The sequence below is a fragment of the Daucus carota genome, chromosome 5, assembly GCF_001625215.2.
Source record: "Daucus carota subsp. sativus chromosome 5, DH1 v3.0, whole genome shotgun sequence".
Lineage (NCBI taxonomy): Eukaryota > Viridiplantae > Streptophyta > Magnoliopsida > Apiales > Apiaceae > Daucus > Daucus carota.
Window position 1 is genome coordinate 26,269,814 of NC_030385.2, and position 17,029 is coordinate 26,286,842.

A 17,029-nucleotide genomic window follows, 5' to 3' on the forward strand; every position below is an offset into this window, starting at 1 on the left:
ATCTCTGTCAGGCTGTAACTTCATTTGGGATACAAAACTCGAAGAGGATTTCAACAGACGACAAACACATATATCGGGATCTGAATTGAGTAATTGTCTAGTATGGAATGGAATGGGCAGCAGCAAGCCTTGATACAAGCAGTTTCACTTTCATAATGCCCTGTAAGTTTCAAGTTGAACTTCTTTTTTCTATTCATTTCATGAGGCAAATAACATAAACATACATGTCGGCAGATCACACTTATTTAAAAAAAATTACAACTAATTTATAAATGGGGAAAACTACTATATATCAGAATAATTTTCAAACTCTAGTCATTCATATAAAATAATTAAGAAATAAATTCAGGTCATATGTTGGGTGTATATCCAGGGAAAGGGGCCTTCATAACAAATAACAATTGCTAGAACCTTGGAATGGAACGGACCAACTGGCCAACATGGAAATTTTCAGGCTACCTGAAGGTTGAAGGGACATGAAAACAACTGTATTTCTGCTAATTGAACTGATAACAATTCAGCCGTATTCCATGTATGCACAGCCTACTGAAAGAAGTATGTATATATCACAATTTTGCATCATCTATCCCGATGAAGCACATGATACCTTACTACTGAGAAGAAGCAACTCCTCTCCACAGGCATTCTTTCAAGAAGTGACATAGGCGCCATACAAATACATCTGTAAAAAAAGGCAAGAAAGCGGTGCTGCCGCGAGCTTGACGGAGGATGAATCTATCGAGGCCATTGATGCCTTTAGCGACCTCAGTATGAACCTTCTGGATCATGTGAATGGGAAGACAAAGGCTGAATAACATTGTGGATCCAAAGCTCCAGATATAATGAAAAATCTTTAACTGTAATAGAGTAATAAGTTAGGAAAACAAAAGGTAAATTATTAACTAATAAGTTAGGAAAACAAAAGGTCAATTATTAACTTATAAAATGCTTTAATTTAATTTTAAATTGTTAAAGAGCCCAAAATTTAGAAACATGGAAAGGAGAGATCTGAGAGATGACACGTCATCATGTTGAGATCTTCCTTTATATATAAGAATATATATAAGATTTATAATTAAGTTCTATGGAGTACACAAAATATTGGAGTAAACATTTGACAACTTGCATGTTATGTTCTTCAACATAAACATTGTAATCAAAAAGCAAAATAATCACTTATATAAATTACAGGACTCTATGTTCTGCAATATAACTAATAAGCAGAACAATAATCTTAATACTTGTTAAAGTGGAAAGATATTAATGATTGATAAACAATTATGTGCAACACAACTTATAAATGATAGATTATATATAAATTTGGATAATCAAATATATTATTTATGATCAAACTAAAAAAATTATGATTCATACTCCAATACTCCAATGTTTTTATGTACTCCATAAAACTTAACTCAGATTATTTATTACTCTTAGTTATCTAACATATAATAATATTTTATAAATCTATTTAAATGATGAAATTATAATTTTTAAATATGAAATACTGATTGTGGCTGGTACCGATTTCTGTTTCATTTTTAAATTAAGTCGATTTGTGACTTACTATATTTATTGTATGGACAAGATATTTTTCACTTTAAAACTAAAAATAACTTAAAATAAAAAAGACATGAACTCATTTCAAGTTATCTCTTAATCTGATTTTTTTTCTTATTTGATTTTCTAATCTTATTAATTAAAATAGTTAGATCCAATATATTTGTCAACTTTCTTGAGTAATAGGAATATGATACAAATATCGTTATAAAAATATAACTTTATAAAAGCCAACTCAAATGTCATTAGAAATATTTTATTTTTTTGTACAGATAATATCAAAAAATATTATTAAAGCGAATAAAATGTTCTTCAACAACTGAAAATTCATTTTTTATACTAATTATTTTATCCACTTTAAAATAATAAATAAATTGATCTTTTACACTTAATTTGAGTTGTAAAGAAAATATTATATAATATAATTCTTTTTCCTGAAAAAATTTAATATTTTTATTTTTATCCACCTTGCAAAATACGAGTTAAAAATTAAATAGTCTGTCATTCCTAAACGGAGATAAACTTATAAGTATGATAAATAATTTTTTAATAATTTTAATTACAGTAGAAACTCTTTAAATTAATACTCGGTAAATTAATAAACTCCCTAAAATAATAAATTTGTCCGGTCCCGACTTGGGCCAAGGTAAAAAATTGAAAAACTCGATAAAATAATAAGATAATAGTTTTTCGAGAGATCCCTTTATAAATTTCGGTCCCAATAAAATCATAAATTAATAATTCATAGAAATTGAAAGAAATATATTACACTCGATTGAAATATATTACATTTACTGTACAATACTTCAAAAGTCATTATTGATTTCCAATATATATGAACACATTAGTTACCAATTTACATTGTCGTTATTGATTTCCAATATACATGAACACAGTGGTTACTAATTTACATCGATTCCCAGAGTTCGCTGCAATGTAATTTTTAAAAAAATAGACTAATTTGTCTTTTTGTTTGGTATGCACAATATAATCGGTTAAAAACTCTTTAAAATAATAATTATTAATTTATGGATAAATTAATAACTCTCTAAATTAATAAATTTCTCCGGTCCCAACATTATTAATTTATAGAGTTTTTACTGTATATATATTGGTACGATATGACACAATGGCACGTATACAGAAATTGAAACGCGAGTGCATACATTCTACAAGTTTCAGGAGACATTTTAATTCAAGAACTCCCGCTACAATCTCGTTGCTATCAGCCCCACAATACAAACGCACACACATATACATACGAGCTGAGTAATCAATACACACACACAAGTTCCTCTGCAACTCTTTCTTTTCAACAACCAAGTAAGATTCTCAACTCAATTGCTTTTCACGCACACACAAATGTGCATATACATGCCTTCTTAGGCTACTCAAGTACAAGTTTGGTCATCATCAAGAAATTAGAGTTTAGAGACTACAAGGGGTTAGTTTGTTGTGAGTGTGATTTGCCAATTCTTGCACACTTTTGTTATTTTTAACTTCTGTTCTTGCTTAATTTCTTCTTCTTTTCATCTCTGTATTTTCTGGAATTGCAGCTTCTTGAACCATGCGCCCAGGTCATCCACACACGGTGATGCTCTCCCCCCCCCCCCCCCCTCTCTCCCTTTCCCTCTCCCGCTCCCTCTCCCTCCCTCCCTCCCTCCCTCCCTCCCTCTCTCTCTCTCTCTCTCTCTCTCTCTCCCCCTCCCTCTCCCTCTGTTTAATCTCTCTTTCTCATATATAAATATCTCTCTGAAATTTCAATTTCTTTAAAGAAAGAACGACGATAGCTTTATTTTTCTATATAGTTATCTTTTGTGATTGATATTATGGTTCCAAGAGTCCAAAAGTACTCACAAAAAAGAATATCATTTAGTTTCTGTTTTGCGTGAGTCCTCTTAATTCATTGATTCCAAGTGTTGGTTGCAGTCCTCGTTTACTTTTTTTCATCCCTCGTCTCTTCGTTTACATATATGAATTGTTTGTCCAAAAGTTTAAGGTTAAACTAAGCATAAACTGTTTACTCCAAGTCCAAATAGCACAAGAACAGGAAAACTTTGTTATCTTGCATATATATAGTTAGAGATATATGTCTAATTGATGATCTCTCGAGGCTTTTATGTTCTTGCCATTGTTTTTCATTTTGCAAGCCAATCTAGTAGGTAAATGTGTTAGCCGTAAATTTTTAGGAAGTTATGATCTAATATTTTCTTATGATATTGCAGCAGTTACAAAAAAAAGACGTTTTGATTGGGTATGCTGATGCCACCCGATACAAATATCTGGGGTATATTGGCCGGGGAGGCTATGGAATGGTTTATTCTGCCATTGATACACATACTAATGAAAAGGTGGCAATAAAGCTATTAAAAGACGTCTTTAGGGATGTTCCTCGAGCTATTCAGTTTTTAAGGGAGGTCAAGTTGTTAAGGCTACTAAAGCATCAAAATATTGTTGAAATTAAGAGCATCCTAGTCCCACCCTGCAGTGATGACTTCAATGAAGTGTCCGTCGTTTTTGAGCTCATGGACTTCAATCTTTATGATGTTATTAGACTCGATGATAATTTGACAGCGGAGAACCACAGATGGTTAATGTTTCAAATACTATGTGCAATGAAGTTTATGCATGAAGGTAAACAGTGAAAAGACCAATGATGTATTTTCAGGTCATTTGTGTGTGTCTTGGGGGGGTTGCTTTCTCTCTATATTAAATCGTTCATCATATTTGCTTGGCTTCAGCGAACGTGTATCATCTAGACCTTAAACCGGACAATATATTAGTAAACACAGATTTGTTGACCAAAGTATGTGATCTTGGACTATCTAGAGTTGCCTTTCGTGAACCATCGGCAGTATGGCGCTATAAGGTTAGTCTTTCATAACACACAGCGCACTTTTATTATAATCTTAGTCCATTCATTGCCTTCTATGTATCAGCAATAATCTAGACAACTCATATCTTTATACTTTTCTTTTCTTTTTTTTGCTAAATCATATGTTTATACTTGTAATACACTGCTGCAGGGTTATGTTGTTGCAGAACCATATAGGGCTCCTGAGATATCTGGATTAAACAACTCTAAGGTATAATTTACCTCTTCTTTTGTACCTTCGATGCCAATGCAATTTATGTGTGAGTAGCATCATTTTTCTTTCTAATTTTTGTAATTAGGGCTCTGGTTATTAACTTATGTTCTAGACAGTTTCTTTTAATCATTTGATGAGGTATATTCTATATATATTGTGCGGCTACCTCGCACTTCTAGCAGTTCCTTAAATAATGAACAGAATCAACTAGTCAATTTCTCTGCTTCCCCGAATTAGAAAGTTAATATAAAAGGTAAAAATTGAATAATAGGACTTGAAGACTTACTCGCAGTTATTGTGTTTTTCCTGTAATATTATCTTAATTTCTTTACGGCAATGAACTTGTAGTATCCATACGCTGTTGATATCTGGAGTATTGGCTGCATCTTTGCTGAGATTTTGACGAGAAAGCAACTGTTTCCTCGGACAAGTCTTGTGCATCAACTGAATTTGATCACTGACCTTCTTGGAACACCGTCAGCAGACACCATATCTGGGGTGCAGAACATACTTCTGTTTTATAAATATTATAAATTCCATTTGAATTGAATTTCAGCTTCTAAAACACTGAATTGTATAACTAATGATTCACCATCTGCTTTTCATACTTAACTGGTGCAGATTTCTAATGATAGAGCAAGGAAATACTTGAGGGAGATGAGAATAAAGAGTCCTGTCCCGTTTGCTGTAAAATTTCCAAACTCAGATCCTCTCGCTTTACAGTTACTGCAGAAGCTCTTAGCCTTTGATCCAAAGGATCGGCCAACTGCTGAACAGGTTAGTAATGTGGCTGTAGGTTCTTCGTCTGTGGCTAAATGAAAAATCCATTATATTCCCCAGTCTTTATGGTCTTGTGTAGCTTATGCACTTTTTTTTTTCTCCACAAAGATAAAATATTTAATATTGATATCCATATATAAATTGGTTTGTTAGGCATTGGCTCATAAATACTTCAGAAGTCTGTCGAATGCTCAGAGCAAAGCCTCACAGTCACAGCTGATAAAAAAGCAGGAGTTTGCATTTGAAAGATGCAAATCAGTGACGGCCATTCGGAAATTAATGTATCATGAGATGCTTGAACACCACCATCCACAGTTGCTCAGAAATTATATTTCACAAGTACCAGTTTGTTATGTAAAAATTTATTATGACCCAGGTTGGATTTATATCTATATTATCTGATTCTTTACGTGTGTATTACAGACTTCATGCTTATTTGTTGTGATCTTTCAGCTCGTAGATGTTATTATTATTATCATACAATGCCCTTGGTCCGTGGTGGCACAAGCAGGCCAGTTACTGCCCAAGTTAGACATGACATCTTTTTCCAAGGGTAAGCTCCCTTGATATAACTTGTATACTCTATATACCATGTTTGTCTATCCCTTGCATGTATGATTCACCACACCCCCCTCTATTCCTTCTTATCTGAAGTGAAAGTTATGTGTTTCATTCATATAGCTGCATTCTTTTTGGATAATAAAACAAGCCAGACAGAAAAAATTAGATAAGGACCTATAATTATGACTGCTTTTGCCACAGGCCAATGACAGGGGAGGCATATATTCAAAGAAGAGTTACCAATGCAATCCAAGGGAATGTGCTGAACACACAATGGCCATCACTTTGTGAACCAACAGGTACAAAATAGACTGAATGGTAGAAAACCAATGTCTTTTTTGCTGCTCGGCAGTGTTCTATGTCATATTACAAAATTATCGTCTGTTTTGTATAATGTTGTTTCAAAAACGAAAACTAATATGCACAGCATTGCCCTGTTCAACTTTATAGCCCGTCCGCAACCAGTACATTTACCTTACACGTACAGCAGTATCGTCACTGGAGAATTCGTTCCAGCTCCTGTACAGAGACCACGTCTACTTAATGAGAGTAGCAGTAGAAACGTCACTGGAGGATTCATTCAAGCTCATGTACAGAGACCACGTCTAGTTCATGAGAGTAGCAGCAGAAATGTCACTGGAGAATCAGTCCCATATGAAGTTTCTCCAAGGCCACTTTTTCCCTGTAATGCCTCGAGGCCTACCATGCAGGAGAATCAAGATGAATCTGTAATAGAGGTAGGTCGAGAGGTAAGAGAGAGTGGCGGTAGAAATGTGTCTGGAGTATCAGCTCAAAATCAAGTTCCTCGGAGGCCACTTATCCCCAGTAATGCCTCGAAGCCTAGCATGCAGGTGAATCAAGAGAAGTCTGTAACAGAAGAACGTAACAGAGAGTCCTCACTCCTCGGACAGCTACAAGACCTGAATATTAAGCCAGATGAACGCAATGAGGACAAGCAGTGCAGTGGACTAGGTCAACCTCACGGGAGTAGCAGTAGATTTGTCACCAGAGAATCCGTTCGAAATCAAGTTACTCCACAGCTAGTTTATCCCAGTAATGCGTCAGCCGTCAAGGACTGGCATGGAAGTGAATCAAGTGAGTGCTGCAACAGAAGGTAATAAAGAAGCCTCATCCAGAAGCTAGGAAATGTGAGTAGTAAGCCAGATGACAGCAACGAGGACAACAATCAGTACAGCAGAACTCAGTTGGTAAAATCCAACTACAAGTGCAATATCTGTGTGGAGCTACTGTTATGTTTTAGTATGTCCATATGAAGTTTTGATTGATTTTAAAATGAGAAGAAATGTCATGGAGTAAATAGCTGTACTACAATGATGGATCCAAAATTTACTGGGTTATTGGGATTAGAAAAAAAATTATAAACGAGTTGTAAGCAACTACCCCTGTGTTATTGGGATTAGAAAAAAAGTTTTTCATTTATCAAACATTCATTTATCGAATTTCTGCCGTATTACAAGTCAGACTTTATGGAGGAAAATTCTCTTTTCCATTGCAAAATTCTACGAACTTCAACTGAAATTGTTATAATACTAAAATCGGATCTTTAGCAGTTATGTAGAAAAGCCCAGCCAGTAAAAAGGTGGAGATAAACAAGTTCAGGTTTCGATACTCAATATCTCTAGTCATGAAGATGTTCTATAAGACGAACCAGGTACAAATCCTATTCTTCAAGAGCAAACGAACAACAATAGTACAAAAGTTCACATAAAAAAAACAGCTATTTTCCTAAGATCAAAGATAACATTCTAATTCTGTATTTGACTGGGGTTCGAGCGTCTCCATATTCCTGCTAAGGCACTGCCTAAGATCGAGTGGCACACGCTGGAAACTGCACATGGTACTGCTGTAAGCGGATTCCCAAAGTGTTGAGTTGCTAGAACTACCCCAAGCACTGAATTCTGCAATAGTTACAGTAATGGGTTGATCATAAGTCATTGGTCCCCAGCAGAACTAGGGTATATCTTTGATATTCACTTTAAAGTTGTCATGTTAATTGCAAATATAAATTAAAATAAAGTACTACTAATATTAAAAAGTTTTGACTTGATTGCAAACAAAAAGAATGCTTCACCAGAGATGTTAATCATTTCATGTTATAACTGCGTAGATCAGTAGATCACTGAGAAAGTCATTTTTGTAGAGGAAGAACGCGTCAAACGTACCTGCATGCCAACTTCAATAGATATAGTTCTTGAAGAAGACACATCAATCCCAAGCAACCTTGCAAGCACGTAACCAAAAAAAAATCCAGATGTGTGAAGGAGAGCAGCGGCTAAAACAACTTGTCGACCAGATGTAAGGATTGCTGAGGAACTCTGTGCTATGGCATTACCACAAAGAATAGCGACAGTTGCAACAGCAATGGGTGGCATCAACGGTGACACAAATTTCACCAGTTTTTTAAAATATTGATTTAGGAAAGCACCCGCCAATACAGGAAGAAGAACAACCTAAGGAAGCAGCAGGGGCCTCAGGTTTAATCAGAGTATTTGACCATATTTAAGATATAATAAAGAACAACCAAGGAAAGTCACCTGCAGTGTGGACATAAGAAGTCCCATGGCATCTACTGCAACATATTGCCCAGCAAGTTTGGCCGTAAGAAAAGGGGTCATGACCTGTACAGGTACTAACATATGTGAGCTGACAGTCTCTTATAAGCTTGGGGATTTTGACCCCTGATGTCACAAGTGAACCTTGAACAATTAGCATCAGAAACTTATCAACTATACATGTTGAATTTTTCTGGCCTTAATGCGAATATATGTGATTTATCTAGGATTGGCATAATAATAGCATAAATGCAATATAGCTCAATTGTGATCATTAGTCTTATCAAATTTCCATTTTAAAGGAAAATATTACTAACAGAAATGGTGCTTTTAAGCCTGAAATTAGGCAACTCATGACAATACAAAGTCACGACTGGGCCATGAGAACATTAATGGTGATAAAAAATAATATAAACAAAGGTAGGTTGATATTTGTTATTCAAAAGAATACCTTTGAACTCCTTATTGCACATAGAAAGCCCAACATTATTAGGCCTATTCCCAAATAAATTTGTACAAAGCATCAGGCTCATAGATATGAACAACAATTATGTATAATAAAACGGCAGGATCAAGACTTTCATGCATGCATCTTTTAGGGTTAAATTACATTCAAAGAAGTGTAGATTGACGAACCACGGCAGACACTGTGCTTAGAGCAGTCATCAATACTGAAAGAGCCACATTTCCCCTGAATAAAAATTAAAAATAAAAAAACTAATGAGGTAGGACTTCTTCAACCTGAGTAGAAAAAATTAATAAGTTGCTTTTACGACTTACCGTGCAATATAAGTTACAATATTACTAGCCGTCCCTGAATCAATACATGAGGAAAGTCATGATAAGATGCAACTATAAGAGCAGAGATATTCAGCAAAAAATATTTAAGTGCAGAAAACAAGATATTCAGGAGTCTATACAAAGCCATACCTCCAGGGCAGCAGCCTACCAATATTAAACCAGCTGCATAATAAGACGGCAAGTTTAAGAGTTTGCTGACAAAAAAGGCAGATAATGGCATCACCTGCATCAACATCTCTCCATGAATATAACTATGTAGAAAATATATATGATATAAGTCTCCTTCACCCAAAATTAAACACCATTCTAGAGATAACAAAAAGTAGAATTTTTTCAGTAGATTTATTCAGAGACATCACTTATCAGAACAGATGCACACTTCAAACGTAATGAGCTTTCTGGTGGGAACTAGAAAATGTTAAGCGAAACTGCAAATACTTTTCAGAAATACTTTTGGAGATGTATAGTAATGAGTTTTCTGGCAGGAACTAGAAATATCTTAATCAAAATTGCACACAATTTTCAGAAGTATTATTGGGATACCTCAATCTTTAGTGGAAGAAGACATAGGTAGCTTGCAACTTGGGATGGAAAACAAATTCCGAACATATTGTGCAACTAAAGATGCAGCATTGAGTGTACAGATCTCAATTACATACAGTAGGACTAAGGGTTGAGAAAAAATAAATTAGCTCCCGCTAGCTCCAATATATATACCTATATATACTTAGCAAATATATATATATATATATATATATATATACCTATATATATTGATAATCAATATGATTTATACTTGTAAATATACCTGGAAATTAGAACATGGAAGAAGCAAAGGAGATTAGCAGAAAAATGACTAGAGACAAATAATGAACTATTGAAGCAAACAAAGTAAAAAAGCAAAAACAATACATGAAGTGAGGAATAAAACAAAATAATTTTATAGACATAGCTATTCAATACGGGAAGTAGGTTATAGAGAAGGTAGTTTCTTTTTATGCTTAGTATTTTCCATATCTTAGCTCTAGACAGTCAGATTTTAGCCACCCATGGCCTCTTAGTCTGGTAACTGGTGGTCTCAATACCCTTGGGAAATTTAGGGTTTGAATCTTGCCAAGGACAAGTGGGTGTGAAAGTGTGTTTAATTATCAAAGAAATAAAAGATACCAGCCACAATTCCATTTTCTGAATTTATATAGGAAAAATGGTTTAACAACAAAATACAAAATTAATACTCAGTGGGTGAAAAGATAGGGAGGGGATTCAAGGCTTGTTGGAGGCATGAGTAAGTGAGTTCTCAAATATCTGCAACTGACCATTTCCATAATAATATAGAGACGGAATGGGTGAAGCCATGACGAAATTCCTCTACCCAAGAGTGCTATATACTGAAACCTTTTTGACAATCAGATACATTAGAATTAACAAAAATAATAAGCTTTTTTTACCAGTGTAAATTCCTTGCAATATTAGCTACATATTGCTTTCAGGCTTCAGCCATAGACCCATATTGTTCTTGGATGAACATCTTGGAAAAAAGATATACCAGGGAATTTTTAATAAACCTAATTCTATTAAGTGGATCGCCCATACTTTGTAATCTAAAGTCCAAAAAAGTTTTGGGAATCCCTACTGAAAGATCCCCCAAGTTCACCATTTCAGTATCCAAAGTATGTCAGCATTAAACACACATTATTTCCCTTTTCCAACACAATTTTTTTAGCGGGCAAGAACAAAGTAACTTCACACTAAGAAGCAATAATGTTTAGCATCATGATCCAATAAAGATATAGAATATAATCAAATATTAATAATCTAACGTTATTTGGTCAATGGAACTTACTGAAAACTGAAGAAAAAACCCAGCTAACAACTCCTTTGGCATGGCTACAGCTTCACCGAGATCATCGAATGTAAGAGTCATTCCCATGCCAAGCATAGTAACAGTAATGCCAGTAACAATCCATTGTGGCTGCACCCAATTGTAAGAACTAGGCCTAACCAAACCAAGCAAGCATCCCAAAGCTACCCATAATGGAAATGCAGTTGATACGCCTTCTCCAACCACTTCAAGAAAGCTTCTTCCATCACTTTCATTTGCCGCAGCACTACTGTTCGATGAATTGCCGCAAAGAAAAGATGGTTTAGAAAAAGGGTGACACAAAATGGGGTTTGTTGATTTGAGGTGGTAAGATGACGGGGATGGTGAAAATGGGGAATCGGGTTTGGGGATGTGTGTGAAATTGAGTTTGTTTGTTGTGTGAAGGTAAGATCGTTTTGGTGAAGTGAGGGTGGGGGAGAAGCTTCTTGTGCGAGGGAAGGTAGGATCAGCAAGTGGTAAAAACTGCATTGTCATCATGTTTCTGAGTTTCTCAGTGTTTGAATTTCTGGTGAGTCACCGATGATAATTACGAGGGTTAAAGAGCTCAACTTTCAACTGGATTATTAAAATGAAAAATCTTGCCGATCAGTTACCAAAAGGCAAAAACTTATACTCCCCCGTCCCCCTCAATTGTTTACATTGGAGGGAGACACGGAGATCGAGTAAAGTTAGATGAAAAGTGAGTAAAGTCAGATGAAAAGTGGGTAAAGTGGTGGGACTTATCAATATTTAATAATAAATCTAAGATAGTGGAGGAAAGTTTTAATAATAAATTTGAGATAGTGGAGGAAAATAGTGAGTGTAATAATAGTTTTTATTGTTAAATATGAGATAGTATGGGAAGATAATGGTGTAATGATGGGAAAAACTTACTATTTATATAGTAACGTAAAGAAATGAGAGGGCATCTTAAAATAATAACCGTAAAGAAATGAGAGGGACGGGGAGTGATCAAGTTACTGCTAAATAATAATTGGCTTTGCTCAGTAACAAATAATTAATTTCAAATTCCTGTCAGTATTGAATGCTCACATAGCATCTCCCGCAAAATCTATAGCTAAAATTCTGGTCGGTGAGTGGTAAATAAAATATATACTCCCTCCATCCCCACAATGGTTAAAAAATTCCTGTCAGTATTGAATTAGACTGTTACAAATCTCTTTTCTATAATTATAATATATATATATATATATATATATATATATATCTTTGATAATATATTATTGATTATGTTTATCACCTAGAAATGTCACATGATCTATATGTATCGAATAATATATTTTATTTATAATAATATAATCCGTCATAATAATCAATATCATCGGAAAACAATCTTTTACAAATTTAACAAATTTTATTTGGAAATTCTTGATGATACCCTCGTAGAATTGGTTTTTTTTCAATGGTACCATCACATTTTTCACTTCCACCGATGGTATGCTCGTACTTTTAATTTACTCTTTATGGTACACTCGTGTACTTTTAATTTACTCTCTATTGATTTTAAACTGTAAAACAAATTGTATATTTGAAATCCTTGCGAAAACTTACATAAAATAGACCCTTAAATCACGTAAAACAGAGTCAAAATGAGTGAAATATATTCAAACTTCATAACGAAACTTTGATCATTAATATCTCACTCATTTTGACTCTGTTTTACGTGATTTAAGGGTCTATTTTATGTAAGTTTTCGCAAGGATTTCAAACATACAATTTGTTTTACAGTCTTAAATCAATAAAGGGTAAATCAAAAGTCCACGAGTGTACCACAAAGAGTAAATTAAAAGTACGAGTGTACCACTGGTAGAAGTCAAAAATGCGACGGTACCATTGAGAAAAACCAATTCTAGGAGTGTACTATCAAGAATTTCCCAATTATACTTTTAAAATTCTTTTAAAATATATTACAAAATTATACTTTATACTTAATAGAAGTCCAAAAATATGTGCGCAAAAAATTATATAGAAATGAGTTAAATGTCCGAAAATACGTATCAAAAATAGTTGGGATACAATTTGTACTTAGTGAGAGAAAATTTTACGAAAAATATATAAAAACATAATCTATATATTCTAAAATAATAGTCGTGCATCTAATTTGAGGTGTGAAAAAACATATTTTTACATATCATTTTTCAATTGTTTCTGAATAAAAAATTAATATTAATATTTTATTCAAAAAACAAATAAAAAATATATACCAATATATTTTTATTAAAAACTCAAGATATATATCCAAAAAGTCAAAATAATTTTTATTTTGGAATTAAATGTGTAAAATTGGCAATCTGATTAGCGTATCTCCGACACATAAAATTCCGGGTTTCTTACTGCAAACAAGAGTATGATTAAATTATTAGCTTGCTTAATTTACCCCCTGGTCATCCTTAACTATCTCCCCTGTTTCTTCAAATTTCAACATCTTACATTCCTACTGCCTTCCTTGTCATTTCTACTTTGCAACCCTCTGTACGAATAACCACCCCCGGAAAATACATACAAAGTATATATATAAACATAGAACAAGTGTCCGGATTCGCATAGGTGGTCTCTTTTAATTCATTTCTGAGTTTGTATTTGCTGCGTTTCAAACTTGATCATTTTAGTGAGTTTTCTCTATCTCTCTTTCGTTTTTTCATATTCATTTTCGTTTTATTTGTTTAGATCTGTTGCTATTACTTGAGCTCGTTTTCATCTGGATCTTTGATTATATACATAATGCTACGTGGGTTTTGTTTTTTGATGAAATTTGGATGATGGGTCATTGTTGGTTTTGGATTTTGTGTTGGATCTAAGATTTTCAGGTTGTTGTATGTTTTATATTATGGTGGATCTGATTGTGATCTCTGTTCAAAATGACCCCAAATAAGGGGATTTCTCTTTCATTTTGTCTCTAGCATTGTTTTATAGGTAGATTTAGGATTATGTGTTAGTTGGATACGCACAGTTTGTCGCTCATTTGCCTCGTGATCTTACATAATTTTATTGCGTGGTGGCATGATATACATACTGGATGTAAATAGCTACATGTTTATTCGACTTTGGGTAAATCTGAATGTGATTGCTTCTAGAGCTACCCAGATCAACCACACCTTCCTACTGTTATATTGTCTTGTCAGTTTATGTATTTTTTCCGATTTAGATAAGCCTTCTTGGATATCTGTTAGAGCAAGTCCAACGGCCTTCTTGGACATGTTTACCTGCTTGTCACTTGCATACACGATATATTCTTTGCATTTCAGATGATCACTGGCCATATTTTTCATTCCATCTACATAACCAACTTCTCATCATGCTCAATTTTATTTTTATTTTTTTTTGAATTTAGGTTTCAGTCGGACTTATTGCTCATGTTTGTTTCTTTAGGAGCTACATAATTGGGATTGGATCTAAATCTTATTTTAAACTATTTATCTTTTGCTAGGAATTCGTTCGATATGACTAGTTATACTCCTAAAAATATCCTTATAACTGGAGCTGCTGGCTTCATTGCATCTCATGTTGCTAATCGTCTCGTTCGGAGCTACCCTGATTACAAGATTGTTGTGCTTGATAAGCTTGACTACTGTTCAAATCTGAAGAACCTTAATCCATCTCGGTCAGCTCCAAACTTCAAATTTGTCAAGGGCGATATCGGCAGTGCTGATCTTGTCAACTACCTTCTTATCACTGAGTCCATTGATACTATTATGCACTTTGCTGCCCAGACCCATGTTGATAATTCTTTTGGTAACAGCTTTGAGTTTACCAAGAACAACATTTATGGCACTCACGTGCTTTTAGAAGCTTGCAAAGTGACTGGACAAATCAGAAGGTTTATCCATGTAAGTACAGATGAGGTCTATGGCGAGACAGACGAGGATGCTGTTGTGGGTAATCATGAAGCTTCGCAACTCCTCCCTACCAATCCATATTCAGCCACAAAAGCTGGGGCGGAAATGCTTGTTATGGCTTATGGCAGGTCATACGGCCTACCTGTTATAACAACTCGGGGTAATAATGTGTATGGTCCTAATCAGTTTCCGGAAAAATTGATTCCAAAGTTCATCCTTTTAGCCATGAGGGGAATGCAACTTCCTATTCATGGGGATGGTGCCAATGTACGGAGTTATCTCTACTGTGAGGATGTTGCTGAGGCCTTTGAGGTTGTCCTTCACAAGGGAGAAGTTGGACATGTTTACAATATAGGGACAAAGAAGGAGAGGAGAGTTACTGATGTTGCCCAAGACATCTGTAAACTTTTCTCCATGGATCCTCAATCTAACATTAAATATGTGGAGAACAGGCCATTCAATGATCAGAGGTACTTTCTAGATGATCAGAAGTTGAAAAACTTGGGCTGGGCTGAGCGCACTACATGGGAGGAAGGGCTGAAAAAAACTATGGATTGGTATACTAGTAACCCCGATTGGTGGGGAGATGTATCTGGAGCATTACTTCCTCATCCAAGGATGCTGATGATGCCTGGTGGAAATGAGAAACACTTTGATGGATCTGATACCCGTGACTCTGAATCTCGATTTGTAAATAAATCTATTGCATCACAGGCATCTGCTACAAATCCGAAAGGCATCATCCCTCAGAAAGCGGCTGTTAAGTTTTTGATTTATGGGAGGACTGGGTGGATAGGTGGTCTGCTTGGAAAATTATGTGAAAAAGATGGAATCCAGTATGAATACGGAAGGGGACGTCTAGAAAATCGATCACAACTATTGTCTGATCTCCAGTTAGTTAAACCCACACATGTTTTTAATGCTGCTGGTGTGACTGGTAGACCCAATGTCGATTGGTGTGAATCCCACAAAACTGAAACAATTCGTACGAATGTTGTTGGCACACTGAATTTAGCAGATATATGCAGAGAGCAGGGACTTCTGATGATTAATTTTGCTACTGGATGCATATTCGAGTATGATGCTGCACACCCTGAAGGTTCTAGCATTGGATTCAAAGAAGAGGACACACCCAACTTTCATGGGTCATTTTATTCAAAGACGAAGGCCATGGTAAGTTTGGTATACCATGAAGTTTTTATTTGTGGATATGATGTGAAAAGATAAAGACTAATGTGCTAAAATTCCTAAACAGGTTGAAGAACTCTTGAAAGAGTATGACAATGTCTGCACGCTCCGAGTTCGGATGCCCATATCATCAGACCTCAGCAACCCACGCAACTTCATCACAAAGATTAGTCGTTATAATAAGGTGGTTAATATTCCCAACAGTATGACAGTCTTGGATGAGCTACTTCCTATCTCAATCGAAATGGCTAAGCGGAACCTCAGAGGCATATGGAACTTTACCAATCCTGGAGTTGTGAGCCATAATGAAATTCTGGAGATGTACAAGAATTACATTGATCCATCTTTCAAATGGGCAAACTTCACACTGGAAGAGCAAGCTAAGGTGATCGTAGCAGCTCGAAGCAATAACGAGATGGATGGGTCTAAGCTGAAGACCGAGTTCCCTGAGTTGCTATCAATCAAAGAATCATTGATCAAGTATGTTTTTGAACCTAACAAGAAAACCTAGTTGCTTGGACACTATAGGATAGTAAACTTAAGGCTACTTATACAGTCTCGATTGCCTTGCTATTATTTATTCATAGGTTGAGGTCATTATCAATGTCATCTATCTATGTATTAATTTGTGCGGATTCAGGTGTTTTTCATTTTTATTTTTTTAAATGTATTTGTTTCACAATCAATATCAATATCCCTTTATGGAAGTTTGTTAAATTATATATGTTTTATCCCTTCCAGGAATCAATATAAACATTT

General features: G+C 34.9%; 3 protein-coding genes across 4 annotated transcripts; 2 read left to right on the top strand and 1 right to left on the bottom strand.

Moving 5' to 3' along the window:
* Positions 1 to 3,773: 3,773 nt before the first annotated feature.
* LOC108221493 (mitogen-activated protein kinase 18) lies at positions 3,774 to 6,289 on the top strand. Its single transcript, XM_017395367.2, has 7 exons — positions 3,774 to 4,194; positions 4,302 to 4,429; positions 4,587 to 4,646; positions 4,998 to 5,147; positions 5,271 to 5,426; positions 5,583 to 5,982; positions 6,192 to 6,289. Exons 1-6 carry the CDS (start codon positions 3,774 to 3,776, stop codon positions 5,829 to 5,831), a joined length of 1,164 nt encoding a protein of 387 aa, XP_017250856.2. The 3' UTR covers positions 5,832 to 5,982; positions 6,192 to 6,289.
* A 1,306-nt stretch (positions 6,290 to 7,595) lies between these two features.
* LOC108220638 (probable sodium/metabolite cotransporter BASS1, chloroplastic) lies at positions 7,596 to 11,843 on the bottom strand. Of its 2 annotated transcripts, none has more exons than XM_017394450.2 (7): positions 11,208 to 11,843; positions 9,494 to 9,587; positions 9,344 to 9,377; positions 9,200 to 9,254; positions 8,546 to 8,629; positions 8,174 to 8,461; positions 7,596 to 7,909 (listed from the first exon to the last, which is right to left on the bottom strand). In XM_017394450.2, the coding sequence occupies exons 1-7, from the start codon at positions 11,721 to 11,723 to the stop codon at positions 7,757 to 7,759; spliced, it is 1,224 nt and encodes a 407-aa protein (XP_017249939.1). In that variant the 5' UTR covers positions 11,724 to 11,843; the 3' UTR covers positions 7,596 to 7,756. The 2 variants fall into 2 exon arrangements, with proteins under 2 accessions (XP_017249939.1, XP_063950761.1); XM_064094691.1 differs by lacking the exon at positions 11,208 to 11,843 and adding an exon at positions 9,908 to 10,054.
* Positions 11,844 to 13,578: 1,735 nt separating this feature from the next.
* Positions 13,579 to 16,977, top strand: LOC108222816 (trifunctional UDP-glucose 4,6-dehydratase/UDP-4-keto-6-deoxy-D-glucose 3,5-epimerase/UDP-4-keto-L-rhamnose-reductase RHM1). Its single transcript, XM_017396737.2, has 3 exons — positions 13,579 to 13,854; positions 14,674 to 16,255; positions 16,338 to 16,977. The coding sequence occupies exons 2-3, from the start codon at positions 14,687 to 14,689 to the stop codon at positions 16,779 to 16,781; spliced, it is 2,013 nt and encodes a 670-aa protein (XP_017252226.1). The 5' UTR covers positions 13,579 to 13,854; positions 14,674 to 14,686; the 3' UTR covers positions 16,782 to 16,977.
* Positions 16,978 to 17,029: the final 52 nt, after the last annotated feature.

Coding starts and splice junctions, on each gene's coding strand:
- LOC108221493 (XM_017395367.2), top strand. CDS start 3,774: ATGATATTGCAGCAGTTACAAAAAAAAGACGTTTTGATTGGGTATGCT. Junction 4,647..4,997: donor CTGGATTAAACAACTCTAAG/GTATAATTTACC, acceptor ATGAACTTGTAG/TATCCATACGCTGTTGATAT. Junction 5,148..5,270: donor CAGCAGACACCATATCTGGG/GTGCAGAACATA, acceptor TAACTGGTGCAG/ATTTCTAATGATAGAGCAAG.
- LOC108220638 (XM_017394450.2), bottom strand. CDS start 11,723: ATGATGACAATGCAGTTTTTACCACTTGCTGATCCTACCTTCCCTCGC. Junction 9,255..9,343: donor ATTGTAACTTATATTGCACG/GTAAGTCGTAAA, acceptor ATTTTTATTCAG/GGGAAATGTGGCTCTTTCAG. Junction 8,462..8,545: donor TTCTTATGTCCACACTGCAG/GTGACTTTCCTT, acceptor CTGCTTCCTTAG/GTTGTTCTTCTTCCTGTATT.
- LOC108222816 (XM_017396737.2), top strand. CDS start 14,687: ATGACTAGTTATACTCCTAAAAATATCCTTATAACTGGAGCTGCTGGC. Junction 16,256..16,337: donor ATTCAAAGACGAAGGCCATG/GTAAGTTTGGTA, acceptor ATTCCTAAACAG/GTTGAAGAACTCTTGAAAGA.